The sequence below is a fragment of the Lissotriton helveticus genome, chromosome 5_1, assembly GCF_964261635.1.
Source record: "Lissotriton helveticus chromosome 5_1, aLisHel1.1, whole genome shotgun sequence".
Lineage (NCBI taxonomy): Eukaryota > Metazoa > Chordata > Amphibia > Caudata > Salamandridae > Lissotriton > Lissotriton helveticus.
Genome location: NC_136065.1, coordinates 1,992,997,793 through 1,993,016,770, shown reverse-complemented (window position 1 = coordinate 1,993,016,770; position 18,978 = coordinate 1,992,997,793). Strand labels below are relative to the sequence as shown.

Genomic DNA, 18,978 nt, shown 5'->3' with positions numbered 1-18,978 from the left:
TGTAGTTTTAACTTCATATATCTACTGAATCAACTATTCACACATCTTTGGACAGTCACACACCCCCCACCGAACCACACACACTTTCACACTCCCATACAAATACTCAGTTAACCAATCAATAACTAATATAGACTTTCACATAGCTAGTAACCAACTGTAGAATCAGTTTACACAACAATTGACAAAGTGATACAGATATTCACACAGTTTAGTCACTATCCACTATATTTAGTGAGACATTATAAATTGGTCAAGTAAACAGTCAATTACACTGCTACTAAATCCTCCATCCAAATATTTATTTATATATATCCACTCATTCTTCAATGTAAATTGCTATATATATAATGCATATTTAAATAACGAAGCAAACCACATTCACTGGATGATGTCATCAGTGATGTCATTTGAGATGTCATCAGTGATGTCACTGACCATGTCATGAATGATCTAATATGTGACATCATCAGCAGTGGATTGCGGGTGCGCGAAATATAGTTAGTACAACTAACTATATAGGAGCAATTTCATTGGTTTTGTATGAGTAAAATGTCCAGCTAACTATAACACCACTAAAACCTATAGTTTTTTGAGTGAATTTCAAAGGTTTTTTAAAAACTAATTCCTAACTATATAACTCCTGAAACCTATGGTTTTTTCAGTGAATATATATATATATATTATAAATTATCTACTTAATCAACTATTCACACATCTTTGGACAGTCACACACCCCCCACCGAACCACACACACTTTCACACTCCCATACAAATACTCAGTTAACTAATCAATAACTAATATAGACGTTCACATAGCTAGTAACCAACTGTAGAATCAGTTTACACAACAACTGACAAAGTGATACAGATATTCACACAGTTTAGTCACTATCCACTATATTTTGTGAGACATTATCAATTGGTCAAGTAAACAGTCAATTACACTGCTACTAAATCCTCCATCCAAATATTTATTTATATATATCCACTCATTCTTCAATGTAAATTGCTATATATATAATGCATATTTAAATAACGAAGCAAACCACATTCACTGGATGATCTTTTGCCTCGGTAGCACAGAGTCACAAGAATACAGTAAAACAAAGTTGGAAAATAAGGAAAGGGGGCAGCGTAGAAACATGTTGACCCTCTAGGCCTGCTCAGAGGGGGTCCCCTATGGATCTTTAGGCGCAAATATATATTTTTTTAAATAAATAAAAAACGTGCGGTACGCGTATGGTACTCGTACGCTGTGGAAAAGGAAAAAATAAAACTAGAAGTCCGTTTTATTCTTAATTAGCTCCCGTGGGCAATTATTTTCTATAATGGGGGGCTTGGAAGTGTCCAACAGGAACAAAAGAATGGAAAAAAAAACTAATGTCGAGGACAGAAATGCTCCTGCTTCCTGCATTTTCTCAGGTCAATAGACTGTTTCCCATAACACAAAAGTTTATTGCAATAAATGCATAGAATTCAGGATCAATTTGTGGGTGTGGACTGCTTGCTGAAAATGCTGGTGCAGCAGTTGATGTGATTGATGCAGCAGCAGGTGGGTTGTCCTTCAACCTCTGTGTTGCAACTTGGGCAAAGTTGTTGGGGTGTAAGTTCTTCATGTGTCGCTCCATATTTGCTGTGCCAAAGGAGTATTTTTTTTAGATGGATGACCCCTTGAAAGAGTTTGGAAAATTTTACTGGTTACTTTTGGAGCATTAATCTTTTTTTGCCCTTCTGGAAAAGTAAAAAACTGGCAAATTAGAGCTTCTTTCCTCTTCTTTGGAGGTTCTTCAGGAATGAAATATTCCTCTGAAGAATGGCTGGAAGATGAGTCCATTGCTGTTATTATGGTAAACTTCGTTCTATTTGACAAGATTCTCAGAAGAGATGCTTCTTCTTAGAAATTCAAAGTAGAATCATTAAAATGGGATGGAAGTTTCAACAGTTGTAATAGGAAGTGTTATGAACCAATCAAATCTCTTCTTTTAAAGTTACATGGCTTTGCGTACGCTTACGCTGTGATTACGGTACTCTTACGATGCGAGTACGCATGACGTTCCACCGCGATTTGTGTAATTGCTTTTAAAAGTAATATAGGATTATTGGAACTTAAAAAATGTTTTTTTCATAATTATCCTAGATAATGTCTTCTGTTAGTATGTTCATTAAATACATAAATATATGTTTTTAAACAATTAAAAACATTTGCGTCTTTACGTACGGGGCGCCGTACATGACGTCACACGGAAGCTTTGATGCGACGTGTAACGTGAAAGCGTATTTGTAGCGTATGCTGAGAATGATTAGCAGTACAAACTATGGTGCGATCACTCTCTCACTGTCAAATCAGAGCACAGGGCGCACTATGAGAATGGTTATAAGTGGTCACTCATTGGAGATCTGATTCAGCTGTGTGGCTTATCCACGGTATCATAACGTTACTTTTTAGCCTGTTTAAGTTTGAGGTGTGCATGAAATACTATGCTATAGGCAGATGTGGATCTTTAGGCAGCACTTATCTCCATGAAGCTTGGTTATTATCATTTACATATAGGTGCCTGAAGGAGGGAAAAGAAGTCTATCTGAATGGCGAGGTTGCACAATAGCACCAGATCACTCCTTAATTTGTAGACACATACAATTGCATGGCTCTTGTAATCAAGATGCGCCTAATTTGGCCTGAGTTTTGAAAGGCACTCCGGCACCTGCTGTCATACCAATGTTCAGTTTACTGGAAACGTGAGTTATTTAATTTGAAATATTGCAGATTGTTGTGCAATGTTAGCAGGCATCACTTACATGATTAATGTAACTGAGCGTGTGGTTTGCTATAAAAAAGTTGTGTTTACTCCTCTGCATGGGAAGCTGGATGTTTCCATCTGGCCATCCATTCCGACCTTGAAAGAAGAATCAACCAAATGAGCCGTATAAGAGCGCTATTGTCTCAAAAAGAGGTCGCTCTTACATCTGCTAGAGAAACATTTGTCCTTTATGTAGCAAACACCCGCACAGAAGTGCATAATTTATAAAATACAGACGTGCCCCTGCATTTTGGTGAGTTAATTCAGAGTATCTTTAATGCGTCCTTGAGTACGGGGTTACCTTACTTTTTCAAAGTTAGAAGCAGTGGCCTTGTGACTTCTTTTCAAACTATATTTGGTGTCTTCTCTGCATTTTTTCATTCGATGTTTTCCAGCATCTTTGGTGGATTCTCCTTAATACTCGCATTAGTTGCCGGTGTGCTTCTATTAATTTGTTTACTTAAATATGGATGCACATCCTGCAGCACACAAGAATATGTCCCGGCTGTTGCTGGTCCGTAACCGAATGCTTAGTTATTACGGAGCGCTGCCTCTAGCTACATTGAGTGGAGTTTATGGATTATCGTTTCGATTCGCCTTTTTCACATGCGTTCAACCTGTCTTCCATTGCCTGAGCTGCGATTTCGCCTGGGCCCTGGATTTGAGTCTCTGCTGTATGGTTTCTCCCAACGCGGATTATGACCAGCTGATGAGCCCCTTAGTGGTTCATGATTTGCTCTGTTCTGGCGGCGGGATTATGGCCTTAGCAGTGATACATGGAATATTGGGAGGTTGGAATGTTTTTGCAGCAGCGCATGACTTCTTGGCACGCAGTTACATTGAAGACAACCAGAATTTTCCTCCGATGGTCATAGAGGCTCCGGTCGTTGAGGAACATGTATGTTCATTCTCACTATTGAATTGGATGGCTGAAATGTTTTCAGATGAGAACAATGACTTCCTCTTGGAGGCTGTTGCTACATACTGTGCGTATACGCTGTTGGATTAGGACTCTTTGATTTTTCTACCTATTCTTTATTATTTAGTTACTGTTTTCTACCAAACAGCGAATAATTTTTTTTGCATATTTGAACTTGACTCTGCTTTTCAGGCTTGGACTCAGCGTTTCTAATTCGCCCACGTTTATATCACGTGCTTCAATCGAGGGAGGGTGTCGTGGGCTGAGCCTTGCACTCACACCGTGTTAAGTTATTATGGGTTTATTAAAAGCTTAAATGCCATTTTTGCTTTCCTGCTCTGCTTTGCACACGACACGCACTTGTGATATTGTTTAGAGAAGGCTGAGTATTTTGCTTCACATGAGAGTAATTTGTTATGCTACATTTCTAGACTGCCTTGCTAGTTTAGTGTGTATAGTGAGAGCATGGAACATCAAGGTTATCTTGGATACTGTGTCTGTCATTCGGAATGATCCTTGCACGTTCGACCCATAACACATATGCAGCTGTGGCCACCTCTGATACTGGCACGTTTAATAATGTATTGTGGAGGCATAATGAAACACAGTTGGAGAACATTCGTATCCTGACAGTTTGTGCAGAACTCAATGTGATCCACTACTGCTGAGTACCAGAGGTATGGGTCCGCCCATGTTATCCTATGAGACCTTCTGTAGTTATAAACTAACTTGGTAGGTAGGGAGGGTGAAATGTAGGTATATTTTAAAACTGTTTCCCTTTAGCATTATAGGATGCTTTCTCCCTTTGTATTTTATGGAATAGTAATAATGCTGACAACCTTGTTTCTGATAATATGTTTGGTTGTATTATCTAAGGTACTGCGCATGAGATTACGGCGTTAGAAATAAACATTTCAAACTTGCACGTGTCTTTATTTACTCCTTGTTTTGTACTGGTGTAAGACTATAACGAAAGAGTGCTCTTATTATCCACCTTACTTGAGGTAATCTAAGTTGCATGTTCTGGGTTGACTAGTCATTAGAGTTTTTGCTATAGGACGAAGAACCAATGAGTCACTGATTGCTAGTCTGGTAGGGGGTTTGGGTACTAAGGTGGGTTTTGGTACACCGTAATTCACTGAGGTCCTAACTCTTTATGCACAGTTCTGTGTAGGAGCAGAATTCCTGCAACAGTAGTTACAACAAAAAGGCTCAATAAAGGGCCTTAAGTTTGAATCAGAATATGAAATTGAAGAATAATTGATAACCCCAGCCAAGAAAGAGAGCAAGTGTGCAAATTTAGAGTGCCTTCGGCCGGGGTAGTTGTTACAATAAAAAGGCTCAATAAAGGCTTGCACTTTGAATAGGAATATAAAATAGAAGAATAGTTGATAATCACAGCTAAGAAATGCAGCAAGTCAATTCAAAGGTCTTTATTTCGGCCAAAGCGGCCATAAAAACACAGATAAAAATACAATACAAGCAATTCAATAAATAAATATCAGTCATTTGTTAAAACCCATTCAAATAATCTAGTAAAAACAGCCTCATTATACATGTACAACCCATGTGTTCGCGGGGCTTCCCTTGTTGAACGGAGCACCCTCGTGGACCACACCGGTGCTTACATTTTAAGGTGAGTTAAATGCAAGTTAAATGCTAATGCAGTCTGTGGACAACCGAAGATAAGGTGAAGTGCAAATGCAATTTGTACACCATATTAGAGCCTGTGTAACAAAATAGCAACCTCTGGTGTGTGGACTTAAAAGATTACTCAGAAACCACTCCCTTCTGCCCTCTTTAGTTTCTTGCCCCTTAGGGCCCGACAGGGAAGCTCGCCCTACACAGATTACATGACCCTTCTTGTGTTCCTGAGGCGCATAGCTGCTCGTAAATAATTCACCGTACAATGCAGCGTTAAAATATCCACTGATAATTAAAAATAAAGTAAGGCCACCTTGGCCTGTTTAAAAGTGGCCTTTTTTTTCTTGTGGACGTATAATATGGACAAAACAGCACAAAGTGGAGGGTGTCTTGCGGAGATCTGTTGTCACAGCCGCAAGGGCCCTTTTGCTCTACTGTTTTGGTGAAACCAGCCGGCACCGATAGGCTGTGATGTATAAGGTCCAATCTAAAGTGTGTCATAAGGAACCTATCCTGAGGGCTATAGATGAGATACAGGTAGGGTTCTATCCCTGGGTCAGATTTCGTTAAGATGTGTTTTCTCACTGTGGGTTTAATTATCTCAACATCTTCCCTCTTGGAGCCCAATAAATTAAGAAACTCCCTTTTGACAATTATCTTATCCTTCGCCAGTAGTTTCTTTGGGTGGGAGAAAAAGCCCAAGTGATCTATGTCCTTGAGAGAATCTCTAATATATTTAAGCCATGGGATATTCACCCCCTTATCTCTTGCCAGGCAATCGCCGATGATCTCTCTTGTCAGTGTGGCCCCCGGGTTTGTCCATATCTTAATCCAGCAGCTGATTGGTTTTAACTTTATCCTATCCTCGAGGTGAACAACACCCAGCTCCTCATGTACAATAAAACCTGGGGTACTTTGTGGCACCTTCAAGAGTCTTCTTAAAAATGTATTCTCTACAGTATGAAGCATCTTTGCATCAATAAACCCCCATATCTCACAGCTGTAGAGGGCTTTGGCAGAACATATTGAATTATAGAGGGTCAGGATCTGGTCGGGAGCCCATCGACCTAGCCTTTGTGCATGATTCATGATCGCCCCCATACTTCTGGTTAGTATACGGCATTTCTCTTCCAACGGTGGTTTGAAATTCAGCCTAGAGTCCACCAAAATCCCTAGGTATGAGAAGCACTGGACTTTTTCAATGCGATGTGCCCCAATTGTGTATATATAATTCCTTGGGGGCACCATTCCTACTTCCATTACATAGGATTTAGCTAGATTTGCTGACAAATCTAGGCTCTCCATAAAATTGATAAAGCCGTCTATGAGTTTTTGAAGGCCGCTCGGGGTTTGGGCCAAGAGTACAGCATCATCTGCGTAAAGCAGAACCTGAACCTCCCTTTGGCCTATCTTGGGCGAGTCAGCTCCCAACCCAGCCAGTGCTTTCTCCAAACCATTGATGTAGAGGGTAAATAAGAAGGGTGCCAATATGCAACCCTGTCTCACTCCCCTGGTGCATGGTAACTTCTCTGTCAAACTGCCCTCCTCATTATACCTGACCTGGGTATGCGTATTTCTGTGGAGCGATCTCAGGATATTTACAAGGCCCTGCTCCACTCCCAGGTTCTCCATCAGTACCCATAATTTGACCCTGTTAACCCGGTCATATGCAGCTGTGAGGTCCATAAATGCCAAATACACGGTGCCTTAGGTTGCTATCGTGTATTTGGCAGTCAGGAGACACATGTTAAGGAATTGATCCGTAGTAGAGCGGCCAGCCCTGAAGCCATACTGCATGTCTGTTATATTCTTGTGTTCTTCAGCCCAATCTTGTAGTCTGTTAAGTATAACCTTGCCTAACACTTTTACTGACACATCTATTAGAGAGATGGGCCTGTAACAGAACGGGCTCTCCCTATTGCCTTTTTTAAAGATTGGGCCAATTATGGCTGTTGACCAGGATTCAGGCATGCCTGTACGCACTGCGGCATTTAGAACCCTGGTCAGAATGGGGGCCCACAACTCTGCATGTGCTAGAAACAAGTCCGGAGGAACACCATCAGGTCCCGGCACCTTGTTTCTAGACAATCCTTTTATTCCTGCCTTTATTTCATTTAAAGAAAAAATTATGGGTTCCGCCCTCGCTGGCCCTTCCTTGGACACAAGATGGTCTTCAAGAGTACTGAGGTTATATAAGCTGTTAAAATGGGCATGCAGCAAGTAGTTGTGTGTATGTGGGACGATGTGTTGATTGAGTGGAAGATGAAAAAGGTAAAAAATAAGAAAGGCTGGAGACACGCAAACTACCCACTGCCTTGTCGGTGAAGTGGATCTTTGGATTCCCAGCTCATTACACAGATAGGGTGTTGGATTCCGCAGTGGGAGCAAGAGAAACAAGTACCACATCTAAGGAAGCAAGCTAGTGCATAAAGTACACACAGTGTGCGGTAGAAAGGACGCAAGAAAGGACGGAAGTGTGCAAATTACCCACTGCTATTCACGGGTAGTAGTTACCAAGAAGGCTGAAAAAAGGGCCTGCACTTTGAATTTGAATTAAAGAAGAATAATTGATAAGCCCAGCCAAGAAAGGCAGCAAGTAGGGGTGTGTATTTGTGGATGATGTGTTGATTGAGCGGAAGATGAATAAGGTGAAAAATAGGAGAGGCTGCAGAGATGCAAACTTTCCATTTCTTTGTAAGGGAAGTGGGTGTTTAGTTTTCCAGTGCATATATATATATATTATATATATTACAAAAAAAACATCCATGTAGACACTTATTTACCCATTTATTCTTCCATCGACCTTTAGATATAAATATATAAAAAATATTTATTTTTCTGAAAGACACACACTCACTGGATGATGTCATCAGTGATGTCATTTGAGATGTCATGAGTGATGCCACTGACCATGCCATGAGTGATGTAATATGTGACGTCATCAGCAGTGGATTGCGGGCGCGCGAGTTATAGTTAGCTGAACTAACTATAACAGGGGAATTTCAATGGTTTTGTATGAGTGAAATATGCAGCTAACTATAACATGTGTGAAACCTATGGTTTTTTCAGTGAATTTCTAAGGTTTTTTAAATGCTAATTCCTTACTATAACGTGGCTAAAACCTATGTTTTTTTCAGTGAAAATATATATATATATGGTTTATACTACCTGTAAAATACTTACATTTTCATGGTAAAGGCATATCTGTTGGGAAACAAAATTGTTGTAAAATATTTTCGTTGTAATGGAATTTTCATTGGATAAACTTCGTTGTAAAGCCATTTGTTGTAATGGCATTTGTTGTTCCGACATACAGCCATCTCCCGAAGTCCTTGGCATGGAAAACAAGCATTTGCAAAGCAATAGGTCTCGCAGTTACGAGAGTTTCAGCTGGTGGCATTGTAAATAACAATGCCTTTTATTTATGTTTTTAAAACAAAAACAACAAAAAAAGGCATTATTATTTGCAATGTCAGTAGCTCAAACTTGCGTAAATGCGAGACCTATTGCATTGCAAATGCTTGTTACTCTTCCCTCAGCTCCAGTTAAAGCGATTTCTCAGTGAAGCTCACTACCAAAGCCCATATTAATTAGAGGGCATGTGTGAAGCTCGGTCTTCCTCTCGACAGTTGCAAACACGCACTGGTACCAGCAAGCAAGCACTGCCAAGTTTAAATACTGTTCTCCACTAGAAGCTACAGGTATCACAACAGGAAATATATGCATCTCTGTACAAGGAACCACAAACTTCCTTTCCGAGGAACCAGCTGCATCACCTATATAAACCTCCCCATTCAGAGGCAATATAGGCTTCCCGGCATAACAAACCTGGCGAGAAAACAATCACTCCATCCAAAGAACTACAGACACCCCCCTCACTATGAAACACACACATCGATCCTTGAGTAGCTAGATACAGGCATTCCACCTAAGAAACCACAGACATCCCCATTTACAGAACCGAGCTGTACCACTAGAAACATGCATTTCCCGCAAATAAATGTAAGTTGCGTTTATTTTTCATGTAAAGTGTGTGCATTATATTTTGTATGCATTTACCTGGCCAACAAAAAAGTTACAGAATAATTTGTTCTTTTTAGCCATATCGCTGACCCACCGCCAGGCTCGCTAACCACGCTCCCCTGCAGGATGACAGTTTCCATATACATTTTATGCACTTAGACCACTGTGTACTATCCAGCATCAGACCTGCTTTTAGCCTTCAGTAAATAGATGGCACCCCGCGTATAACCATTGTCGGCACAGGTGTCCCAGGCTCGCTATAGGGGTCGTATTACTAGAATGAGATTTGGAATTTTAAATATTGATTTCAGCATCCACGGACTGCAAATGGTTTCAGTAAGCAGACACATGCAGAGGTGAAAACTGTGATGCATTGAAACATGCTGTCCGTGTTTAGACTCTTTTCACGAAGGATAAAACTCTGCATGATTCCAAGATTAATAAATTAATAAAGCATATCTCTGTTGATGTGATTAAATGAAAGACTAAGAAACGGCTTACCTTCCTGATGCTTCCACCGCCAGTGTTTATATGGAGATATAGCGTTTTGAAATGAGCGTGTGGCACTCAGGAAGGCGAGTTACGCTTTGATGCACTAGTAACTCGGGAGCGAGGCATCTGGTAGGTGGCGGGATTCTGCTCTGTTAACGAAGCTTGCACTGCACGCTGAGAGGCAGCCATCGGCCGAGCAGGACCTCTAGTGGAGCACCCAGCCTGAGGGAAAGTGAAAGCACGCCAAGCGTGCACCATGTTCACGCGGGGACAGGAGATGTGCACGCGTACGGAGTGCACATCTCCTGTCTGTACGCGTGCCATCTCATGTCCCCTTCAGAGGAGATGCCACAGAGGAGACCCTTCTGCTTCCACCGTAGGGTTTATATGGAGATATAGCTTTTTGAAATAAGCGTGTGGCACTCAGGAAGGCGAGGTACGCTGTGATGTACTAGTAACATGGGAAGGAGGCATCTGGTAGACGGCGGGAGCCCTGCTCTGTTAAAGAAGGTTGCACAGCGCGCTGAGAGGCAGCCATCGGCCGAGCAGGATCTCTAGTGGAGCACCCAGCCTGAGGGAAAGGGAAAGCGCGCCATGCACACGCTGTGTTCACGCAAGGACAGGAGATGTGCATGCGTACGGAGTGCGCATCTCCTGTCGGTACGCGTGCCATCTACTGTCCCCCTTCAGAGGAGATGCCACAGAGGAGACGCCATGCGTGTGCACATCACCTGTCCGTGTGCGCACATGGTTTGTCTCCCTTCGCGCACCAAATCGACAACAATAGTCTCGCCAAGGCAAAGCAGTGCATGAGCTGCGTTCGCTAGGTGAGACCTAAAAACAAAGTGCCTTGTTTATGAGGAATTGGCTTAGGGCAGCGCCGCAAGTCTTCTTGCAGCGCTGCCCTACCCCAATATGAAATATAGTGCATTCCTGTCCCTTGACCTATCTTTGGCGCACAATATGCTGCTTAGCACCTACATAGGCAAGATTGTTTCTGCGCAAGAAGGGTTTGCAGGGGTATTTTGGTGGGCTTGCCACCTGAATCTTCCCCTTTTAGTGGCCAGCAGCAGAGAAATTTCCCGCCAACCCACAATAAACAGGAGTGCTACGAAGACTATGCGTGTTAGTCATGTCAGATGACAGAAGGGCTATGGGTAGAAGCACACAGAGCTCTTTAGTCCGAAGAAAAAAGACTTGGAAAAAAATCTAGGGGAACCACAGAAAGGTCACATTTCTAACAACATTTAGTGCAACAATACATTTTTGGGAGATGTGGCCTAACAGCCAGAGTTTCCGACTTTAAGAGCAGCGTGGCTTAAATATTATGTGAATCTCTGTAAATCGTTTCTAGAATGACGTAATCTGGTTCTCATGTAAAGCGCTCTAACACTTTTGGGCCAAGTTTGCGCTCTATAAAAAATGCAAAAAAACACCTTTAAAATATAAGCCCGTCGTTTCTGAAGTCGGTGTCTTAATTTACAACTGAGACATTTCACACTGCTCTCTTGTTTGTTGGATTCTTTTCACTGCAGTATGAGGAAGGCTGTGCATCCTTTGCGGGGAACACAGGCGGGTTGACAGTAAAGAAGGAAGGCTGGCAGAAAAGAGTTTGCAGAGAGAGGCGCAGCTTTTCGAAATTGAGCTGAGTGACCCAACTGCCAATAGCATTAATGAGAGAATTTATTAGCGGGGCAATCCTCTTCCAACTACCAGGGTAAAGCGCTCATTTTGCAGCCAGAGTGCTCCCCAAACCACGGCTTGACATCTTTCAAAGCTACAATCCCACAGCTCACACCGGAGCCGTGCCGAGAGCGCGCGCTTCATCAGCTTTACTATTTACGGCCTGCAAAGCGCTTTACCATCCTTTCAATCTACGGCCCGGTATCATCGAATCCGATTCGCCGACTCTGGGCTGGGAGAGGTGTACTAAGGATCTGAAAGGGGGTCCTTTTTCGAGTGTACTGCTCCTGGGCTGCCTGAGTGCGAACTCCAGTGCTTACAACATAGATGTAACGCACCCCAAAGTCTTCATGGGACAGAACGGCACGTTCGGATATTCTGTCCTGTTGCACAGCTATGCGGATATCATTTGGTAAGTTGAAGAACCACCTAAAGAAAGTTACATTCAGGCGTACACTGTACATTTTCAAGATAACGATGTAATGATGTTCTGCATGTAACTCGGGGATAGGAGATGTGCACGTGTACGGAGTGCAAATCTCCTGTCCGTACGCATGCCATCTCCTGTCCTTCTTCAGATGAGATGCCAGAGAGGAGACGCCGTGCACTTGCACATCGCCTGTCCGTGCGCGCACATGGTTTGTCTCCCTTCGCGCACCAAACCGACAACAATAGTCTCACCAAGGCAATGCAGCGCATACTCTGCGTTCGCTAGGCGAGACCTAAAAAGGATCCGAACCCAGATGTCTTGAAAGCTTTATAAGGGATTTCCACTGTTGTCTGGGTCATGTCCATCACTAGAACAAACCAGATTTTCCATAACCAATTAATCTGTGTCTCCCATTTAGCCACGATGATCTGGGTGACCACCAACTTGACCTAAGCAATCTATGTCGAAGACAAGTGGACTGCGAATAGCACTTTGGAAAATGTATTCGCTACCTTTGATTTAAGCAGAGGCAGTGGTCAGCTTGCACCAGTGGTTTAGATAGTGGGCACCACACTAGGCCCTATTTTTCATTGTTAGACTTTTAACAAGATCAAAAGTGAGAAATGCAGAAAAGTGAAGCAAGGAGCAACACAAACATACTAAAATAGTGACAAAAGGAGACAGAGGTGAAAAAGTGCCTACAATAGTCTGATAAAGAGACAGGAAGTGTAGGGTAGTGGAAGAAAGAGGCATGAAGTGCATTTAAGACTAGGCCTTGGTATTAGGCAACAATGACATTCGGCTGTACCGTGTGCCAAATTCACAAAGAATTCTGTGTGAGTCTGTGTGCATCTTACTATGGTAGCCCTCCTCATGACTTACTCCTGAATTTCAGATCTCAGAAAAATCTTTGTGAATTGTGCCCATTGTTTTACAAATGAAGCACTAACAGCAGGTGCAAGTTTCTCTGCATTTCTCACACAGTAGTGTAGGACCGCAATCCCCAATCCCTCCCTGTAAAAGATATTGAGAAGATATGGATCGAAGAGGTTGAAGGACAATAGCTGGATGATACTCTGAGAATTAAGAAAGTGAGGTGCTCATCTCTCGAACAAGGTACTACAATCCATTGATGCTATCAGGGAGAAGACTGATTTGCATATGGCTAGGTCTGAACCGGGGTGGCGAAGTGAGATAAAGACCGATGATGGATTCAACCCAGATCGGTGACCGGGGGTGAGTGTCTGAAAGGTTTCAGCACTTCGTTCATTATTTCTTTGTGTTTGCTTTCATCACGAAATACCTCCCATACAAGAAACCCCTATGGATGATGAGGTAAACTTTCAGCTAAGGTGGCTTTCGTTCCAGGAGTTGCACCCAGCGCCTCCAAGCGGCATTCAGATTGCATAGTAAATCCTTAACTTGCTCCTGGGAAACGTGTAAATTCATAACACCATAACTGAATGTCATAGCTCTATTTTTAGAATGTAAGATTTTTCGAACTTATTATTTCTTACATTTCACTCTAAAATAATAAACACGCTTTTGGGGATTTTATACATCCAAACGTGTATCTTTTCTCACTTATGAAATGTTTTCACTTAGATTAGACAGAAATAGCTCCACCAAAACGCCGTTTGCATAAAAAAAATGTCATCCATCTTGATGGGTTGAAGATACGTTTTTTGAACTCATCTGTGGCTCTTTACAATTCCAGGACCGAGCACCGAATATTTGTTTCAGCCAAAATATCAGAAAGATGTGGAGTGTGTTTAAGTAAAAAAGCAAATCATCAACTACTCAGGAATGCAGCCATTTATTTCATGCAAAATAGAGGTATCTCAGTCCGTGCTTAATTTGAGAAAAAATAAATAAGTGTAGATGCTCAAACTTTGTCTTAGGAGGCTGCCGCCCACTCTCTCCCTCAATAGCAGCTCCCATCAGTAGCAGTGCTCACAGCGTGCATATGAAGGACGCTGATAGATTACAGCGAGCAAGAAAACTAAGTGAGCCAGTCTCCTCAAAAGGAGGGAGCTCTGAAGTGGTTGTCCTGGAATTTTTTTTCTTTTGGTGCTTTCCATATTTTGAAAATTGTGTAATCAGAAGCTACACATGTAAAGGAGGGCAGATAGGCGAATCTTACCTGCAAGAGTAAAGTAAAAGACCTGTACCGATGAACCTGTAGAAAGTTGACCCCTTATACCACAGTTTTCTAAGTGGAGGTAGTTCCTACATAAAAGATGGATTACTTCCATTGGTTTCGCAGATTGTTGTGGACACGGTATGTTATGTTATGTTATGTTGTAAAGAATTTGTTGAGCGCACATACACCAAAAAGTTCTCTTGGTGCTGAGGTAGAGAGAGACAACTGCGATACAAACTATAAATTAGTTGAAAAACATAAACAGGATATTACTGGACGTTTTTCAACTTTGGTAAAGAACTTCTGTCTCAACCGTATTCCATCAACTTTTTGTGAAACTTCATGGGGCCAGTCTCTGTTCAAAGATGCCAAAAATCATTACAAAATATTCCTGTAATATTGAAACTAACTGGACTTGCTCTGTATATACCAGAGGTTTTGCATCTCTGATACTCTTTAAAAACCGAGCCCTACCTGATGCACCATCATTACCAAGGGTGCATCCAGCATATGTCATCTTTTTTACCTTAACCTGATGTTGATCCTATGCAATGGTAAGGCAATAAATAATGTTGTAACGTATCTCGAGTATGACTCAATGTTCACCATTTGTCAGGATCTCATCCGGGAATTATAACACCTTTATACCTCCCATCTGCCTTTTCTTTATGGACTGTAGGGCCACTGATGTTTGTATTAACCCTGACATTCATGTGCTTCTAGTTACACAGCCCTCGAGATGAAATAAATAGGATTCCATTTCATACCAACGTGCTGACTAGATATCCTATGTAGAACACTGTTCAGCTTTCACCATCCTCAACAACAGTTTACTGCTGATGGGTATTTGAGAGAAACACAATGATGTCTGAGAGGACTACAGACATTGCTAAATTGACGAAATTTCCATTTATCCATTCGTCCACTAACACGCCATTATTACACAGACTTTTTACAAATTCTTCGTCAATTGGTCTTCGGCTTACCAAGGGCACGTTATGATCCGCAAACGTTTTTCAGTAGGATTTCATGTTTGATGACCTTTATTCTTTCTAATTTATCATTGAATATGTGGCACACCTAAAGAAGATTCCACCTTGTAATGTTGTTCCCAATGACAAAGGCTGAAGTAGTAGTTAAGTAGTAGTAGTTTATTTACCATAGGATGCAGCGCATGCCCATCATAACTTACTATAGCTTACCTTACTCATCCTTATACAGATTCTACAGGACTTGATCATGTCTCCCAGGGCACTTTTGGCACTCTACCTTTAATTCTGTACCAACCTATAATTAGCCACATACATTTACTGTCTTATATCGGATAGCTTGTTTCACCCAAACCTCGTTACACACACATATATATTGGCAGCGCCCTTATAGGGCGACCCCGAAACCCAGACATTTGTCGTATGGCTACTGATTTCCGCCTTGGCAACCTCTTTGGGACTGTCATAAGCTAACACTGGAGAACACACAGTTTAAACATAATGTCTACATAATATCAGTATTTTATGATATTAAATATACAAATAGTCTTATATTTTATGGCTTTCTTGTCTACAGGTATGGATATTCGAGTAATCTGAAACCCACTAGAAATTCAACTCTGAATAAGCAAAGTCTGCAGAAGTCCTGCACATTGAGTGCCTTTGTACTGGAAAAGATAAAGAATTTAAAAGGTAACTATACTCCAGCTGATGAGACCAGTCATATCTAGAACGGGTTTGGTAAGGCATAAAAAACTTCTGTTACCCTGTACAGTATAAAATCTCTATTTAAACGCTCTCATGGCTCTGTCCGCCTCTTCAGTTATCAGACTATCATCTGATGGGTGTGAGATTTCTGATTGGGAAGCCTGATGGTTACCCAGTGTGGCTTAGAATGACTTCACAGTCTTATCATTATAAACAGACGTAATCAGTACCAATAAACTACTTACAAATAGACTGTTATATTTTGTTACTAGTTGCAATTGGATGTGTGCCAATTATTGGGTGTTTGCCTACAGCGGATCCTAATGACCTTGTCCAGTTCTTTAATTCCCAATGTCTAGGTCGGCTTTATTGGTAGTCTTGTCTTGCATCACTGCCCTGTGTCTGCCTCCCCCTCTCTGGCTGCTAAGCTCTGTGTCTCCATGCCAATGATTCTATGCCTATTTGGATTCTGAAGTCTATGGAAAGTTCCCCTGGCCATTTGCTACTGACTGTCACCCTACACCTATTTCTGGGGGATCATTGACAGAGTATCGGGGAGCAAAATATCGACCTGCCAAAATATCGAGGAAAAAATATAAAATGCCAGAATATCGAATTCCTATCTACAAACCGGTAAGTACAAAAATATCGAATCCAAAATATCTTTGTAAATAATATAGTTGTTAAAATATCGAAACTTAAAAATACTTAAATAACCTTAACATTAAAAAATAAATAATGTAAGAAAAATAAATAATCATGCATTTTTATTTTTGAATGCATATATTAACTTAATGTTAATAAAAAATATTTAATATTTTCAACGTTGGATAGCGGGAGGATGAAATGTACTATTCCCACTTCAGTGAGTGCAACAGTAGGGAAAGTGTTGGATAGCGGAAGAGTAAAAATTACTATTCCCACTCCACTCAGTGCAACAGTAGGGAAAGCGTTGGATAGATGGAGGGTAAAAATTACTATTCCCACTCCAGTGTGTGCAACAGTAGGGAAAGCATTGGATAGCGTAGGGGTAAAAATAACTATTCTCACCCCAGTGAGTGCAACAGTAGGGAAAGTGTTGGTTAGCGTAGGGGTAAAAATGACTATTCCCACTCCAGAGAGTGCAACAGTAGGGAAAGTGTTGGATAGCGTAGGGGTAAAAATGACTGTTCCCACTCCAGTGAGTGCAACAGTAGGGAAAGGGTTGGATAGCATAGGGGTAAAAATTACTATTCCCACTCCAGTAAGTGCAACAGTAGGGAAAGTGTTGGATAGCGTAGGGGTAAAAACTACTTTTCCCACTCCAGTGAGTGCAACAGTAGGGAAAGTAATGATTTAATATTTAAATAAAAATAAATGATCAATACCAATATAAAATTAATTATAATTAATTACTAATTACAAAATATGTAATAATTAATTATAAATACCAATGAATATTATCTATTAAACATTAATTATCTATTCATAATTAACAACCAATTAATTTCCAATGCCAAACATTAGTAATAAATAAAATTACCAATTAATAAGTGACAGTAAATTAATTATCAATACACAAAAATATTTTCAGTTATTACTTAATTACAATTAAATTACCTATTGCCCTATAAACCCACAACCATCTCCAAATAATAAATTAATACAATTTATATAATTATCAATTAATAAAAATGAATTCACAATTAATAAAACAATAATTACCAATTAATAAAAATAAAATACCAATTAATAATTAACAATAAATTAATACCAATAAATAAAAAACAATGACTTAATAACAATTAAATTACTTCCCACCCTATTCCCCTATAAACCCACAACCCGCTACAGAACTAAAAAGCAAAATGTTATTAAAAATAATTAATAATTCCTAACAATTCATATTTAATTTGCTATAGTAAGTAAGTAATCTTTATTTGCTTGATTAATTAAAATCTTAGCAGCTCACACAGCAGTATAAAAAGTACATATATAGCATAAATTCAGAATTTCATTAAAAACGTGGTGCCAATGTACAAAAAGCGAACGGTTGGTAAGTTAAAATCATAAAATATAGTAGGGGTAAAAGTGTATAGTTCGAGTGAAGGCTGTGGGAGAGTCCCGGTCTGGAGGCAACACGTGTGTCCGTAGATCTAATGGTCGATTGTTTAATCATGTTCTGCTAGACTTTGTGTCGGTGAACAGTGGGGTCGAGAAGTTACCGACTTGAGAGTCTTAAGCAAGGGCGACTATGCTCAGGGTGCAGCGCAAAGTTTTGTTTGTGCAATTTTCATAAAGCGGACAAAACTGCAGGTTAGTCTGGTATTGACCCCATTAAAACATGCCTTCACTGCCTGTCTGCAAGACCGGATATGCATTTCGTTTATGTGCGGTTTTAACAGCTCTCTCCTTTCCCGGTCTAGAGACTTGCATATACACAGAAGATGCAGCATATCTTCTTTGGTTTCGCCGCATAATCTGAATGATGTGGTTGCAAATGATCGTTTCCAGGGGGGCATGTGGGGTTTGACAGGTAAAATGCCCATCCTCAATGTTAAGAAGCCTTCCTTTAGTGAGCCTGAGAAGCTGGTTCCGAGGTATGGTTGTGGCGTGCATTTTAGGTAGCTTTGTATCACAAACCAGCTGTGAGCCCTCTTAGTTAAGCTTTCTTTGTCGTTTTCAATAGAGACAATCTGTGCCGACTTGTTTACCAAGTCTTTAACATTTTTAAATGGAAGTCCAGACCCCCAGACGTTTTCCAAGGCTAACATCCTAATCCCTGACTGAAGGTAGGCCTTGGCGGGGGAGTAATTTTTTCTTGATATTTCCTTCCATAGAAATGAATTCAATGATCCCGCCGCTGCGCTCTTTAGTTTATACCAGCTTTTTACGTATGCGGCCTTCCTATTTATTGTCTGATTTGCTATTCCGAATTCAAGTCTTACTTGGGTTTGGGAGGTATATTTTGGAAGCTTGAAGATTATTCTAAGGGCTTTGGCGACCGTTTTATTCAGGGTTTCTTAATCCGACCCTCGCATGGCCTCACTGCCATAGGTTAACGTTGGCAACAGCTTTGCTTGGAGCACTTCAAGCAGCGGGAGTAGGTTTGGGCCAGTAATTTTGTTTTTGAGATTTTTCAAAGTGATTGCTAGGATGGTCCCTCG

At 40.9% G+C, this 18,978-nt stretch overlaps 1 protein-coding gene across 1 annotated transcript in view; it reads left to right on the top strand.

Moving 5' to 3' along the window:
• The window catches only part of LOC144752838 (E3 ubiquitin-protein ligase TRIM39-like), a 745,961-nt gene extending 727,360 nt beyond the window's left edge, over positions 1-18,601 (top strand). The window contains exons 7-8 of the mRNA XM_078640678.1: positions 15,702-15,817; positions 18,501-18,601. Coding sequence (XP_078496804.1) covers positions 15,702-15,817; positions 18,501-18,601 — 217 coding nt within the window. The remainder of the gene's footprint in view (positions 1-15,701; positions 15,818-18,500) is intronic.
• The last annotated feature ends 377 nt before the right edge of the window (positions 18,602-18,978 follow it).